Source organism: Anarrhichthys ocellatus, unplaced genomic scaffold (genome assembly GCF_004355925.1).
Source record: "Anarrhichthys ocellatus isolate YVR2014 unplaced genomic scaffold, GSC_Weel_1.0 scaffold23, whole genome shotgun sequence".
In the NCBI taxonomy this organism is placed as follows: domain Eukaryota; kingdom Metazoa; phylum Chordata; class Actinopteri; order Perciformes; family Anarhichadidae; genus Anarrhichthys; species Anarrhichthys ocellatus.
Genome location: NW_022280053.1, coordinates 1,262,617 through 1,279,141, shown reverse-complemented (window position 1 = coordinate 1,279,141; position 16,525 = coordinate 1,262,617). Strand labels below are relative to the sequence as shown.

Sequence of the window (16,525 nt, the reverse complement as noted above, 5' to 3'; positions counted from 1 at the left end):
CACACACACACACACACACACACACACACACACACACACACACACACACACACACACACACACAAACACACAAACAACTCTATGTGCACACTCACCTCGGGGGGAAGCAGGGTGAGGAAGTTGTGATCTGCAGCAAAGGTGCGGATGCTGACACACTGGCCGATGGAAGAGGGCAAGGCTTCGATCTCATTAAAACTGCAGTCCAGCTCATCCAGAGATGTCAGTCTGATGCAGAGAGGAGGAAGAAAGGAGGTCTTTAATCATGTGGAACTTCAGTGATTATAGTGGTGTACTTCCAGAGTGTTGGGAGTCAAAAAAAAAGATCAAAGTCGCAGCATTTGAGTCCAAGATATCCCAACCTGTAATTCCTTGTATGGGTCAAGTAGCTGACAGATGGTTTGTTACACAGACCACTGCTCTAGCGGCCAGTTGCTCCTTGCAGGAGGCTGAACGGTTTGGACACAAACGCAGCACTTGAAGCCTGAGAAGATGGATGTTTATGTGATCTCTCGGATCCAGCTGCCGTGCAAAGTAACGGGTCAAGTGCCACTAATCCATAACGCCACTCAATAGCATCTTCATTTATTAAACTCTCCCCGTCTTGTAAACGCCCACATCTTTCAAACTCCACTTGCCCAGTTTGTAACACAGCTTTTCTGCTAGGCTCCACGTCCATGCCGAGTTAAAAAAAGATATTTTAACAAACCTTCGCCCTCCAAGACATTATGGAACCTTTTTCACACGCCGAGTAACACTTGTCATGACAAGTAAACTGGATTTGATGGGTAAAAATCGGTGGAATGTCCCTGTAATTCTGCTACAGATTTGACGGTAAAATAAGGACTAAATATTCTGTCAAACCAGGAGTCATTACTGGGCAGCATGACACTGTGAAAGGCTTCCTAATTGCTCTGTAATAAGACAATTGTATTTATTTATTTATCCCCAAACCCTCAAATATACAAAGACAAGGAATGGCCTTTAAACAAGAACTAAGATCAACTCGTATTCCCACCATCTACTGTCACAATATGTTATGGTTAAAGTGAAAGACTTTTAGACATTTACAACACCGATGCACCTTAAAGGCTTCATGGGACATGATCTAAATGAGCAACATTTCAAACTGAATGACCATGCTGACACAGAAGTGCCGAGCAGCTGGGGGCTTTCTGCTGAATGCACTCTGGAGATTCAGATGAATGCAAGACGAGTCCGACTCGCTGGAGAGCTACTGCGAACATTCAAACTCCAAAACACAGGATCTGACACCTCTCTGTTGAATATAAAGCGGGGACAAACAACACTGGACTGAATAAAATCAGTTAAGGAAAAAAGAAATCAGCTTGCTTAAAATAAAATCCTTGCATGGGATTATGATAAACCATAATATGTGTTAAACTACACAAGGAAAAGCATTCTACATATGGGATCATTGAGAGTGTTTCTCCGCTTGGAAACAGCAGATGAAGAACGGCACTGAACAGCTGCAGGAGTAACAGTCGATGTAGATTTGTCTCCCTAATGGATGTAGGAGTGGACGGATTAAAGAAGCCCTATCTTTGGGATTCAGCGTCAGGATGTTCAGCAGCTGCTGACTGCTGGCTTCACCTGTCTGCTGCAGACAACACCAGCCCGAGTGCGGCTATGCCTGATTTAATCAGCGGTGTAGTGGAAGGGTCATCTGGCTGAGATTACAATCGACCGCTCCACAGTGAAGCAAACCTCAGGCCATGAATCAGTACGGCAGATTCAGAAACCATGACATTCAATTATTATCATTCATACTTCATAATCACGGCCGTAATCGAGTTACTCAACATCGTCAGCATTAGACCAAAACAAATAAAGCATAAGCACACATTATGTTTAATGGGAATATCTGATTCATCCAGACAGACCTTTTTTATGCGATCAGGGGACGGCAAATGAAAACAGCACGATAATCCACTGATCTGAGGGTTTTATTCTGCCGATATTAAAGCCATTGCCGTTACACTCACCCTCCGACCGAGTCCGGCAAGTAGATCAGCTGGTTCTCATCCACCTTCAGTGCAGTCAGTTTCTTCAGTGAGCCTATAGTAAGAGGAAAAGACAGAGAGAGGATGAGAGGGATGCAAACAACAGCTCAGGGCAGGTATTGATCACAACTTGCTGCTGCACCACATAGAGAAGCATCCATTACATCAATTAATTGGATTAATTCATATACTGTCACCAATACTATAATCAGTTTAGTAGTAATCAACCCAGACTGCATGGTATTTAGCATCTGGAATCCCCTGATCTAATTAGCACGGTAATCACATGTGAACATTACTGATTAGCAGGTAATTAAAAATATCAACATCGTATCCTTAAAGATCTATATATGGATATACATGGGAGAGACCGAAAACTAATGCTGCTTTCATTAGTTTGTGTTCATTTAATAAATATTATAATATAATACAAATGTCAATGAACACAGAAACGGATACAGGAATGAGAAATGCATAATTGACTTTTTATTTCCTCAAATGTGACATCCGTGTGCACTGTAATCTTTACCGATGGAGCCTGGCAGCTGTGTGAGGGCGTTGTTGGACAGCAGCAGATCCTGCAGATTCTCACAGCCGCAGATTTGCTCGTCTACCATCTCCAAGTTGTTCTTGGACACATCCAGGTACACCAGCTGTTTGAGCATCCCCAGCATCTGGATAAATAAAAAAAAGGGGACACAATAAATACACAGACTCTTCACTGATATCTTATTATCCAGGGATTAGGCAGTTGTGTTGGTGGAACAGAGACACAGTGGATTAAAACAATCCACAAAACATCCTCAGCAGTGAGGCAAAGTAACTTGGCGAGGAGAATCCCAGACCCGATATCATCTCACGGCTAGTTGAATTATTACATTTAATTTAAAGTAAAAAAACACACATTTTGTATGAAAGGAAAACAGTTGCTGTACTCAGTTTTGGTTTATATTCCTGACTGACTGCATATAAAAAAGGCCAGACTGCGATTACAGCCGATGCAGACGAAATATTGTTTTAATTATGACCCAGTTACAAACAAGCTGGTCATTCTTATGTAACACATTCCGACTATCACAACATCGTTATAAATGAGTTGTGTTCAAGGGAGAGGATGACTTCACAGCTGCAGATTTCTGTAACTACTATTGTGACTATCTGCAAACCCCCCAAAAGCAAGTCTGCATTGTTTTCTGTGGAAACTGTCTGGTGTTCACCAGGCAAGAGAATCTTTTCTAAACTGCGGCTCCTTCGCTGCTGTATTTTCAAAGAGCTCAAAGTCTGATGCAAACTGACTGCCGTTTATTTTGATGCAGATTTAAGCAGACACGCAGAGACTGAAAATCAAGGGGAATAATCTCTAGGTGATGTTCTGGGGCACAGCAGCTTCTCAAAATATGTCTCGGATTGCCTGTAAATTATACCCCAGGCAAGAACGTCAGTCTGTTCCCGTCTATCCACAGCTCCTTGATTCCAGTCAGCTGCTCCAACACCTCAGGCTGCAGATGCAAAGACGACAAAGGAGGTTAAAAGTTATGGATGTGTGTATACGAGTGTTTAAGAGAGTGTGTGTGTGTGTGACAGGATGAAGAGCTTAACTCGTAAACAAGCTCAAAATAAATCACACGGCCAGTTATTCATTCAGCTGTAGTTATGTATTAATGAACGCTGTCTTCCAGTGATACAAAAACAGGGCTTCAATTTCAGAAATGAAGGGGAAGGAAAGGTCACCGCCAGAAAGGTGCAGAGCCCTGGGCCGACTGACAGATACTCACCACTTCAGTGAACTCATTACTGCCCAGGTCCAGCCTCTCCAGCTGCGTGAGCTTCTGCATGCTTCTGTAGACACACGGGACAGACAGGGGAGAGAGATCTTAAACTCAACGGGAAAATCAGCCAGGATCATAAGCAATGTGTACCTTTAAAATAAACAAAGGAAGCCAAAAGAAAATCTGTCAATTTCCAGGTTATGTTTTGGACAGCGTGCATGCTCTGCCTTTGCTCTTTTCACTGAATAATGCCGCAAGAAAATAAATACCTTTAACCGCTCAGGCGTGACAGAAATATGCTTTAAATAATGGAAAATGTGACGTATGCTAGCCCTAAGCCTCGCTGCAGAGCTTTCTCTCCACATTCAGGTCACAGTCTCACATTCTCTGCTACACTGTAAACACGCAGATAAAAACCAGGACTGTTCTGCTGCTGATGCACTTCACTATATTTAGCTGATTGCCAGCGACAGAAAATTAGGAGAGAAATATTCTTATAGAAAGGTTTTATTTTGCATCCTGCGCAAGTGTCACTCCATTCCACAAAATACTGACAAGACGCCTTTTAGGGCATTTAACCTTTAAACGGCAGCATCGTATAGTAGCAACCACAGAATATACTAAATATATTTTAAACTGACATCACACCAACTAAGCCTCAAAAAGTGAGACTCAAAATAAACACACAGTTCAGTTTTATGGTCCTTTATGGAAGCCAATTCCTATGAACTATTCATAAAAACACACTCGGGTTAATAGTTTCAATTGCATAATTCTGGCATGATGAAGAATTGCGAAACACATATCAACCCGAGGCAAGATAAGGACGGCAAAGAGCGGTTTCAAATCTGATATTTCCTGAGAGTGAATCGCAAAAACCAAAGCAAGAGACTGTGACTGGAGATGAAATGGAGATGTACAGAGTTGTGTTTGGGAACAGACACAATGATCCGTTTCACAACAGGGATGAACTGTTTCCTTAAAGTGAGACGCGGCACAGGGATGGAGAGAGCAGAGGCCCACCAACTCCACAGCGGACTGGAGTCTGTTTTCTTTCTAGGTGCTCCTCAGAAAACGCGAATGTAAGACAGACGGCACAAATTATAAAAGATGATTCAAGCAGCTTGGTCATTTTTCTAATACTTGGTGCAATATGAAAGCATTAATCATGTTTATGTACTTCGCCATTAGCCAGCTTTATCCCATTCTTACATCAAAAGCTGGCAAGAACACCAGAGGACCCCCCCCCCCCCCCCCATGTGAGCTGAAAGGGGTAAGAATGAGCTGTGCTGGCTCATCTAGAGAGTGATAAAAGAAACAAAAAACACATTTATGGCCCCAAGTTGTGAGGAACGCAGCACCGTTCTTTAGAATACAGGAAATCATTTGGTTAATGCATGTGCTTGGTGGGAGAAAAGAGGCTGCATATTCTATGCGAGAGCTCTGCAAAGACTTCAACTGCACCGCCTTTGTGCACGCACACATTTGTTTACATCTCTGAAATGCTTGCGTGTTGCTCTGGCAACGTTCCCGATCATTAGTTCTTTCCTTTGTCAGGGCTCCAGCCTTTAACAGGTCTGGCCTCTGTCACGTAAACACGGCGAGCAGAGAGGATCCGCTCCGGGCTGCAGCGCTGCACTTTATGCACCAGCTGGCCCGTCAGTTGGTCAGTGACAAATAAGAAAAGGGAAAGTGAGTGAGATAACAAAGGAAACTCGGCCGGATGGAGGAAGGATGTAAAAAGGAAAATAGGGAAATACAGGTTTTTTTTTCTAAGGAATTGGGAAGGGCATGAAATGAAATGATACGGCGAGTGACGCACGAGAGGAGACAGAAAGAGAGCGTAACTTCCCATCACAATCACCTGGAGCTTTCTCGAATATCCGTGGGACATTTCGTCTCCCAGCGGCACGGTAACCTTCTCAAACGGTGAAATAACCCTCACCACTGTCTCAGTGGAGGATTATAAAACCTGCCACAGCAAGCAGCCAAGCAAAGGGGGCTCTTACGTAACACCGTGGAATTCAATGCTACCGTTGGAGGTATGGGGGGCGAATCTTCGGTTAAGAACGGAGGACACGGCAGACACATTGCAGAGGTTGTGAGAGGAACGAGACAGTGAGGAAGTAAGGGTAAAAATAAATAAAAAGACCTTGAAACAGGTCATGACACAGACATGACTCTTGCAGTGACACTGCTCCACTATTTATTCAATAAAATGAACATGAAATGTTTGATGTTTGGCAAACGTGAAGTAAAAAAAGACTTACTTTGGCAACATCTTTAACTGGTTCTCTCTCAGCTCCAAGATCTGTAGTTTAGTCAACCTGCAACCAAGTAGAGAGCCAATGACATCATCGTTAAGTACTACAATACTTTTTTATATTATACTATCTAACATCTTCATACTGTAGTAACCTTTATTTACCTTAATTACGTAGTACCAAACTAGGCTGATCGTACAGAAAGCAAAAGTACGTTCAAGAGGAAAAGTGGGTTTTAAAAAGGAAAACAGCATCAGTGAGAGGAAATGTTGAGCAACTCACACCACATGTTTAGTGTCATCAGAAAGCTCAATACTAACGTTTGTGTAAACTACAAACAATTAGAGCATGACTGATCCTCCTGGTATGATCAAACAATCATGTCTTAAGATAAAACAAAAGAATAAGTCTCATCATTAAGAATCGGAATCTGGACACTTTATACTAAATCAAGTAATCAAAACAACAACAACTTGAGAATACAACAGAGAAAGGTGTCTTTTTTTTTAAATCCCAGGTGTTATTTCACAGCCAAAAAGCCTGTTAAACGAGTTTTCTTGGGCAGTTTGGGGCGGCAGAAACAAGTTGTGCAGACAACACTGACATCACCTTTTAAGTTGTTGGTGAACAGGCTGGTTGTTTATTTACACCTCTAGCAGTTACTTAGCAACATTATCATTAATGTGGAGATTCTGCTGATCACTGGATGACTGTAAGTCCAATACTCCTTCTCTTTTAGCTCAGATTTAGGTCTCTACCAACTCCTGAGGGAAATATCTGTCTCTTTAGCTGCCAAAGACTCGCGCTATTCATGTCTGTCTGTCGTTTGGTGCCGAGCAGGTGGTGTTTTTTGATGAAAACAGCTGCCTGTGCGATGCTATGAGAGCTATACAATGGATAGCTAAACAATTGTCTGTAGGTTCATCACGACGCGCATCCCCTTCACATCGTCTCATTCTGTTTTCACAATGTCATTCGATAGACAAAGCATACAGTTAACACCACAGTGTACAGGTTGTGTTTGAGTTGATCCGGATCCAATCCGTGAGAACACACTGACCTGCCAAAACTGGCTGGTAAGAACTCCAGAAAGGCATCGTTCAGGTAGAGCTGCGTCAGACTCAGGAGCTGGGTGAAACCATCTGGGAGCCTGACAAAGAACACACACAGGAACAGGAATCTCATCACTCACACAAAGCTGCTGCGATGCCAGAACATACTCCACATGGAGCCAAAATGGAGCTAATTAAGGCCGTTACTCCAGGCTGGGCAGTACTCACTTGGATATGGGATTCACACTGGCTTCTACGATAGTTAGGACTTTGCAATTCTTGATGTTTTCCGGAAACTCCTGGATACCTGGAGAGAAACAGCAAAACAACCGCTCACCAACGATTCAACATCTACATTTTATTACCACTGACACCAAACAAATGAGGGATTTCTCATGTCTAGCAGGGGAAGCTTTGTGAATGTCAAACACAGGTGGATTGTGAGTACGGTGATGATCGCGAGCACAAGCAGGAAGCCTCTGTCTGAATTGTGGGCACTGAAGATACAGTACATTAAGAGTGTCTCTGCTGCACCTTTCCTCTCTAAACACCCACAGAGACGAGCGCTCGAGGTGACATAATGAAAGAGCAGGACAGGAAGACGAAGCGATAGTCTGCAAGTTCTCATGAAACAATCCGCCGAGTGTGAACTGCTCGAAAGGGGACGTGACCCAGTCTAAAGGATTATTTCAACCCACTTTGTTTTGTGTCCACAACACTTAGCACAGAGTGCTTTGTGAAGAAGGTTAAGCTACTTTTAACATCAACACAGCACACTCTGGTTCATGAAACCACCACCACATCCTTCAGCCTTTGTTTAAGCTAGTCTGTCTCCGCACTCATTCATTTCCATTAGTCCTTTTCTGTTCTTGTTATCTTCAAGGCTATGCAGTGATGATGATCAACCGTCTCAAGCAGTAGCCTGCAGTGAGCTTAACATCGACAACATCAGACAGTGATGCTAATGTTAAAATACTGACATGTTTGAAGCAAAATACTTTGTGAGGAATATGCAACAAGATGTCAGGAAACTACTGACATGTTCTTTCTTAAATAGCACAGTTGCCTGATGAGCTGAGGCATTAGAACAGAGTAATGTCAAGCCTTCAGACACTTTAGTCTGCGGTCCTTTCTTCTTCTAAATAAGTAACATTGACGGAGGAAAGTTTTCATCAAACAGGCAGAATTGAAAGGACATCGAGAACAAAGCGCTGCCTCGTATTCAACAGCGTGAGAGTTTATCTTCAAAAGGTAGTAAATGTCACACTTTGCAAATGTTGTCACTTCCCGCTCTGTTAAACCACTGACGAGATGCTTCGAGTTGAGCACCTGGTGCAGATATCCTCCGTTTGTGTGAGGGCCGGCCTTAAGGAGCTTCATCTAGCTCTGTTTGGTCTCTGATACTACTTGCGCTATGACGACAGTGTCGAGTATACTGCAGCTCTGGGCTCGTCCACTTCCTTTATCAATCCCGTAAGAGCCACGTAGCCTGGTGACGTGGTTATTGAAACAAGATGTGGCATTTTACCTCAGAATCTCTCGGTATCGTGTATGTAACAGGTTCCTCTTGTTCACTGATCGATGTCGGTTGTAGGACAGTTAGACATTTGAACCTCACAGGTCGCTGAACTCGTGGCCGTGGTCAGTTTTCAGGTTTCAGAAACCTGATCTGATGCTGCAGGTTTACGCGACTCGTTAAACGCTGCCAATCATAAAATACCTCCAACCTAAAGGCATACAGGGAGGTGGTTTTGCTTACTGTTTTTGCTGACGTCAAGCTCCCTGAGATTGATGAGGTTTGCGATGGCTGCCGGCAACACCGTCACGTCATTATCTGGAATGCTCAGTCGGTGGAGTAACTGGCAGTTAAACAGTTGCTGGTGGAGAGAGAGAGAGAGAAGAGATAACGTCTTGTTATTTTAATCAAAAGCACATGGTTGACCAAGAATACACAGTACATTAGATGTGTAAATGTCCCAATTGTCTTAAAAGTTCAACTGCGTCACTCAAAGTTGTCTAAACGAATATGAATGACGTAAAGTGTCCACAATGCAAGCTTTTCACAAGACATGAACTAGTTAGGCACGCAGCAAGTCAACATTTGGTGTCCTCGTGCGTAATGCTGTGGAGTTAAAGGGTTTTATCAGTTGTAGACGGCGTTCACAGAGAGACACAAAGTTTCTATACATCGGTGCGAGCGCCTTACTTTAGGCAGCTCCTCGATCTGGTTGGCATCGAGGAAGAGTTCCTGCAGGGTCTTCTCAAAGCTAAAGATCTCCTTAGGAACCGTCTCCAGGCTGCAGTGGGAGTAGTCCAGCGATGTCACCGCCTCCTCCTCACCCCGCAAGCAGCGGCATGGCACCAGGCGAACAAACAAGCTCCGCTTGGACATCCTCAGGCACTAGAGAGGGCAAACAGAGAGACATGTAAAGGGAGGAGAGGATGAGGAGGAGCGGTAGGCATACGTCTAGGGCCGCTTTTAAACTTCATCTTTGAGTCTCGCCTACGTGTGTGACATTTTAAGTACAGTGTAAACATAAACGCACATGCTGAGCCGAACCATGAACATTCGACTGCAGAGTCAACAACAGCAAGAAGGCCAGGATGGGTTCGGGTTGGCATGTGTCATCTCTCTTAATAATCAGACACAAATACTTGAAAAGGGGATCTGATCAAATAGCCAGACGGTTGGTGTGAACACATCCCCAAAAACCTCAGGTCCTTCTTTAAAAAAGGAAATTTCGGTGTTGGTCAACCTGACTCATAGTCTGCTGTTTTTGTCTATCACTCATAATACAATTTCACATACACGCTCTATTGCAGAGATACTTGGAGGGATTTGTGACACAGACTGTGAGAAGTGGCTCGTTACTCTACAACACCGTCCTGTTCGTTTCAACAGTTCCTGTACAGGGACTTCCTGGGGGCTACTTTGTGTGTTTAAGGGGTTGATTTTTAATAAATGTAAGTTTGCTAGAAAGCTGTCGGAGGCAGGCGCTCCTTCCCCCGATCGACTCCGTTCTTGCTGAAGTCTGCGTCTCCCAAATCTCTGCAATGCAGGAGGTGAGTGAATCTTCATAAATGGACAGAAGTATGTGAATAACACCCAGGTTGACAAAAACTGGAATGTCTCTTTAACATGGCTTTCCAATAGTATGTGTAAAAGCTCTTCAGTGCACAGAGGCACTTCTGTAGGAGGACCTTTCAACACACTCCATCTTATTACTCTCTCCAAAGAATTGTGCTTCCAATGTGTTCTCAAATTTGCATATAGATTACAGCTGATCACTGACACCACTCAGTGAACAAGTGCCCATCACAATTTGGTTGAAAAATAATGAATAACACTCATACGAAATGTACTTCCTGTTTTTCAAAAAGGTTCCACTATAAAGAAATAACACCCCAGAGAAGCCCGACATGTTGGAAGTTTTTTCTGATTCTCATTTCTGTTTTTCTTGTGGTAAAACTTGATTTCATTAAATCTCTGCAGGTAGACGAAACGAGAAGCTGCTCATTATCGTGGGTGTGCTGCATCCTCATTTGGGTTAAAGCAGAGGATAGAAATGCAAAATAAAGTACGCCGCGAATCAGTCATCTTTTTCGGAAATCCCTGTCCATCACTTGTTTCATCCAAAACTCTGTCTACTGCAAAATAAAGACATAAGAAAAGCCAGAAAATCCTTTCAGCTATCAATCGTGTAGGGAGCCTAAGGGGTTGAGGGGAGGGGGGGGTTGCCCTTTCAACTCGCTACAGGGATGCACATTTGATTTTTATAGCGAGAGGTTTTCACAGAGTACAGTATACACTATGGAATGTGTTCTGGTCAAAAGAGGCTTTGTTCCTCGGAGCATGTGGAGAATGTGACTGTTCCTCCTCCCCCGTCTTAATCTGAGCGCCGCCGCAGCACATAATCTCGGAGTCCTTCGCTCGCTGTGTATCCCGACTGTCTAACGGAGCTGGAAAATTGTGATAGCCTCGACCTACACTGTTGGTGCAGACTGTGTGGGTGTGACCACATGTTTGCGTTAGAGGTTGCTACAAGGAATTATGCAAGTCAGTATGTTCTCTGACATTTGGTTCACTGAATACAGTCCGTTGTTATCGGACGTGTGCGCAGAGGTGCCTTTTCTGGACAATGCAAAGACAATATTCAGAGCTACTGAAAAAATCATCCAATAGCCCACCTTGGCATTAGTTATGACAACTTTCAAATCTGTCCAAAGTTTTCTGAAAGGAGAACCGGTCAGCCATCCCAACATTCCCAACTCATTAAAAATGGGTGCATGTGTGCACACGCCCACACTCCCATGAGGCATGCACAACCAAGAGGCCGTCAGCCTCCCACACACATTTTGCTACAGCAGCAGGCAGCTCATGTATAAATACTCAGAGTAATCTGGTCTATCACCAGAGGGGATGACAGAGGGCCTGGCTCCATTCACCCCGAGAAACATAGCGCCGAGCATATGGATGACGCATGCTGGAGTGGGAGGAGAGGGAGGACTGGGAGAAAAAGGGAGTGTGATGTGGGTTAACGGAGAAGAAAGAGGGGTAGGGGTGGGTTATTGAGAGTTATGCAAGAAAAAGGAGCAGATAAAGTGTCATGAGAAAAGTTAAGAGGAGAGATGTATAAAGCAGAGAGAGCACATCAAGGAAGAGGAGCCTGGATGCGGCGAACATGTTAAAGCTGGTTAGTTAATCTCCCTTTAAGGATGGCTTCTAAATTACTTCATCTAATAATGTTAAATGACCAGAAAATCGTAATGTTGGCAGAGAAAGACTCAGAGTCTGTAGACGCACTGGCGCCTCTGCCAGGCTTTCCTCTCAGTGACAATGCTAATGTTTGGCGGTTATGTTTTCCATCTTCATTCAGCGTGCAATCGTTTGTAATTAGCACTAAACACAAAGTACATCTGAGACTGATGGAAGTGTTTTTACGGAAGTAACTTACGGATGTTACGTTATCTTGATCATTAACCAGTATTGTATTGGTTATCAGGTTTTAAACGACACATTTGGTGATACTATATTTTTCTTATTGTCAACAAATCTAAAGACTCAAACCAACAACGAGGTGATCCTACTAACAAGCATCGTCTGAGAACATCTATTCTGATTCAGCTTATTTTCTCCGTGTCATAGAGCTCCCTTTGTTTTCCAAAAATGAGCCAATCGATGAGTCACACTATTGCTTTGGGTGACACATCATCACCATGAACATGGACACTGTGGTTATTGTGAGTCGATAAAAACTCACTAGAGCACCAAGTGTGCGGTACTCACTCCGATGCTGAAATAGTCCCTTTAACTATTAGTACAGAGCTCAGCTGTTTGAGGAAGTGAGACGATCTAAAACAGTTTCTTTTGGTCTTTTCGGGGGCTTTGTTTTTAACAATAACAAACATACAGAACCTCATGCGCCTCATTCTTTATGAACACAACTATCTTGCACAACGTCATCTACGCGCCAAGTAAACCAGCCTGACTGGAGAGCAACATGACACTTTGAATGATAACCTTGTGATTCAGGTACAGCTACAATCCTCCGAAATAACCTTTACAGGAGGAAGTGACGCTACTCCAATCAGGTTTGTCATACCAGGCAGGCATGCAAATCTTTGTTTTCTAAACAATGCATAATGCCTCTGAACATTTGCATGATGCACGACACACGTGCAAGAGTGCATTCACAGCTGCAGAGCTCTCCCATACGCTGCACCACTGGTGAACAGCTTACTCCAACCTACTTAATGCTTCTGTACCCCTTTGTGCTATGAAAGTATTGTGTTTACTGTATTTTATAGAATAAAGAGAATGTGAAATGGGCTGGATAACTGTGGCACTGTGCGCCCCCCCCCCCAGAGTAATCTGGAAGGCAGCCCACTAATGACTCGCACAGCCTTCAACATAGATAGGCTTATCCACTGACCTACATGTTATTGGAATGATGACTGCCTTCATTCACCCAGCTTTAGTCCATCAAGAGCATTTGACTTTTGTTCTAAAAAAAAGTTCAAGACATGCAGTAGAGATTTCCAGACATGTTAAGCTCTTGGCTGAGACTCTCTTTCTTTCTTAGCCTACTTATTTAAGCGGCACATTTACTTAAACCAGTGTGCTAGTAACAGCTCAGCCTGACCGCCGTGAAATTGTGAAAAAGCCTAAAAAAGAAAGCTGTATTTATTCAGACATTTTCTAAATGTGTGAACGGTGGGACATGTGATTCAGACGCCTGGCAACGATCCTTGTGGCTCCCTCTGTGCAACAGTGAATGAGAGAGTCCAGAGGGCAGGCCGGGCACAGATTCCCACTTTGTTCTCCCAGTCAGAGCCAGGAAACCACTTCTCTGTCACAACCTCTCTCTCCCGGTAACTTAAGTTCCTCCTGGGTCATTGCTGTTGGTATAGAGACTGCGGGGTCAAGGGTGGGTGAGTGCAGCTCTCCGAACCCCCCAGAGTCATGCACAAAACAGCTGAGCCTGCTCAAACCTCCATGTAGAAAGATAATCGACTGATGACATACAGGAGGAGCTGTGCAGAGGGCTCGACACAAGGTGGTCAGGTGGGCAAAGTGAGAGTGAGTTCTGAAAGAATCAGACGGAGATTGAGATGTGTTTCCTGAAGGTTCATCGAGTCCTTCAACAGTGGCCGACTTGCACTCGGTGACGAGAGGTGTTTGTATTGTTCAGATAACTGCAGCCTGCTTATAATATCGAATCTAATATGAAACTTTAGCGAACATTCTGTTTGTTTAACTGAGAGGAAACGATCAGAATGAGACTAAATGCATTCATTTAGTCTCATTCATAAAGTATTTAACATGCGTTTTCAATAAAAGATACATTGAAGAATGTTCTTACTTATCAAACGGATCTCTCTTTGAAACGGCTGGTTCATCCATTCAAGAAAATACAAAGCGATGCAGAACAAAAATGATTTTGCGCACAAATTGTCTCTTCTCACGATTGATAGCTGGTAGCTTCTAATGCAAATCTGCTTCAAAAATATCTATTCCAATTAATATTTAGTCTTTTGTGTTGTTCAGAGCCCAAAACCAGCCAGTGGAGCTATGAGAAGACGAGAAATATTAATAATGAAAAAGGTACTAAAAGGGGATATGTATTTAAAATGGACTCGTTAGGTATTGTTGAACCCTGTTGTGTCTGTGTGGAGGTCTGTGTGTGTGTGTGTGTGTGTGTGTGTGTGTGTGTGTGTGTGTGTGTGTGTGTGCGTGCGTGTTAAGCGGAAACAAAAGTGCAGCATTTGACAGAAGCGAGCAGCTTGTGTTATTTATAACGAATAGTACTCGTCTGGTTGGCAGAATGTGATTAGTCCGGGCTAGCTCTCGCCTTATGAAAGGAGCTTTTGATCCAGATTGCAGTGGACTGTTACAGGATTGCTGGGCCACAGCTGAAATAATATATTAGAGATTATAGCAACAAAAACAATGCAGGGGGAAAAAAAACCCAACAACAGCACATAACAGCATGCAGAGCCCGTGGGATACACTTGAGTTGCCTCAGTCTGTGAAGGAAGAGGAAAGAAACAAGTCACTTCCTCAATGCGGCGCTGAGTGCCAGCGGGGCCACAGGCTCCTTCTCAAGCTTCCTATAATGCAGCTTTAACTCTTCTCACATGGGATCATGTCTTTTACCATGGAGATGGGCTAAATTATTCACAACCCGGTGCAGAAAGAAAACTTTCATCCCAGTAGGACTCTCGCTGTAGCAGTTTTCTGGGTTAACACATCATCAAACGTTAAGTTACACAATCTTTAAGCTGCGTATTACACAATACGACGTCTGTATATTCAGCCAGGTTTACATACTATGTTTTGTTTATTTATTTGATTTGGCATCTCAGTGAATACAAACATACAACAGTGCAGAATGGATAAGCAGGTGTTGTAGTTATATTATCCCTAAACTGTAGCTACTAAAGTTATATTTATTACAATGAAATGTCTTTAACTTCAATTACAGTTGATAAAAAATAGATGTGTAGCGGTGGTGGAGCGCAGAGTACTAACGGTCCCTTGTGAGGTCTTTCCCCTGGGCGCCTCATTAACAGCATCACATCCAACTGCAACCGGCACAACAGGAGAACTGCTGCTTCTCAATAATGCAGCGGCATATTGAGTTAAGAGGACAACAGTTGAACCACTGACTAAGACACACACAGCCGTGTGTCTCCAGCCTCTGTACTCTCAAACCAAGCAGTCACAAGCAGAGCTCAGACCCACAGCCACGTCTTCTTCCTTATTTTACCACCACAGGCGTCCGATATGATATTTAGATCGTGAACGTTTGACACGTCTCCATAATCTGCCTTTACAGGGAGATCGGTAGTATCGTGCACGTTCTATAAGCTGCAGGTCCGAGTCTCCTTAACATATCGTGGTGAGGGCTGCCGCTCAATGATAAGCGCAGCAGCTACATAAAAATCTCCCAAAATGCAATTAGGCCCCTATCTCTACTTTAAGCACTGCGCCGGTGCTTGAAATGCTATTTTGTTTATCAGCAACAGGTCGTGTGGCAACGTTGGAGGCAGTTTGACCTTTAATTTTCCATGCAGTTAACACATTCAGGATCTAGCTTTCAATGAAAACTTTTGGGAAAGTAGCAGATACATGTTTAAAGTGTTCAATTAGAGAATGAAACCAACATAATAAAGAATCACAACAAGATCCTGCCTGACAATAACCGTGATGTTTCCCCCATATCGCCCACCCCCAGCTGGTGGTTAACATGCTGGCATCCCCTCCAAAGCAGGGCTTGATAACTAAACACAGGAAGCGATCCATGTATATTAAGACCAAGCGACGGCTGGTATTACAGCTGAAATAGAAAGACGGCCGTGTTGTTCAGTATCCGTCGCGGGGGACATGCAGCTCAGTGAAACCTGAAGTTCCAGTTTCACCCTCCCTCTGGTTTTGGTTCTCAGTGGTCTTGCGTGACTCCAGAAAACAAAACCATGATTGTTTTCTTTGAATTGGTTGTGAAATGAGGGTCAGTAATCTGATCTGTGACAAAGACAGAGTGCCCTTTTACAGCATCTGCCCAATTTTTTTAATGTGAGCACACTGGCTGTGACAGACTGAACGCACCATGAAAACAAGTTTCGGATCTATTCAAACATTTACATGCAACCTAAACACATCCATTTATACCACAATATGTTTCAGTATGACTTTGCTATTCATCCATTTTAAAATGTTGTAGTTCCTTTATATTTATGGGTGCAGTACGACACAACGAGCAGATCATGAAGTACAACATATTGCTGAGCAGGAGGAAATGCTTGAAATAAAAACAAAGAATTCAAATTCTCAGTATTCACAGAGGAAGAGAATATGTGCTCAGTGAAGCCACCATCTGTTTCACCATCAGCTACAATACCCTGCATTGACCGTAAAC

General features: G+C 43.4%; 1 protein-coding gene across 2 annotated transcripts in view; it reads right to left on the bottom strand.

Annotated features, from left to right (window-relative positions):
- Window positions 1–16,525, bottom strand: part of erbin (erbb2 interacting protein) — a 42,681-nt gene that overhangs the window by 11,449 nt on the left and 14,707 nt on the right. For both annotated transcript variants that reach the window (XM_031860410.1, XM_031860411.1), the window contains exons 3-12: window positions 9,313–9,507; window positions 8,866–8,983; window positions 7,335–7,413; window positions 7,115–7,204; window positions 6,061–6,117; window positions 3,797–3,860; window positions 3,446–3,520; window positions 2,551–2,695; window positions 2,004–2,076; window positions 96–225 (exon numbers count right to left, since the gene is read on the bottom strand). In XM_031860410.1, coding sequence (XP_031716270.1) covers window positions 96–225; window positions 2,004–2,076; window positions 2,551–2,695; window positions 3,446–3,520; window positions 3,797–3,860; window positions 6,061–6,117; window positions 7,115–7,204; window positions 7,335–7,413; window positions 8,866–8,983; window positions 9,313–9,498 — 1,017 coding nt within the window. In that variant the 5' untranslated portion in view covers window positions 9,499–9,507. The remainder of the gene's footprint in view (window positions 1–95; window positions 226–2,003; window positions 2,077–2,550; window positions 2,696–3,445; window positions 3,521–3,796; window positions 3,861–6,060; window positions 6,118–7,114; window positions 7,205–7,334; window positions 7,414–8,865; window positions 8,984–9,312; window positions 9,508–16,525) is intronic.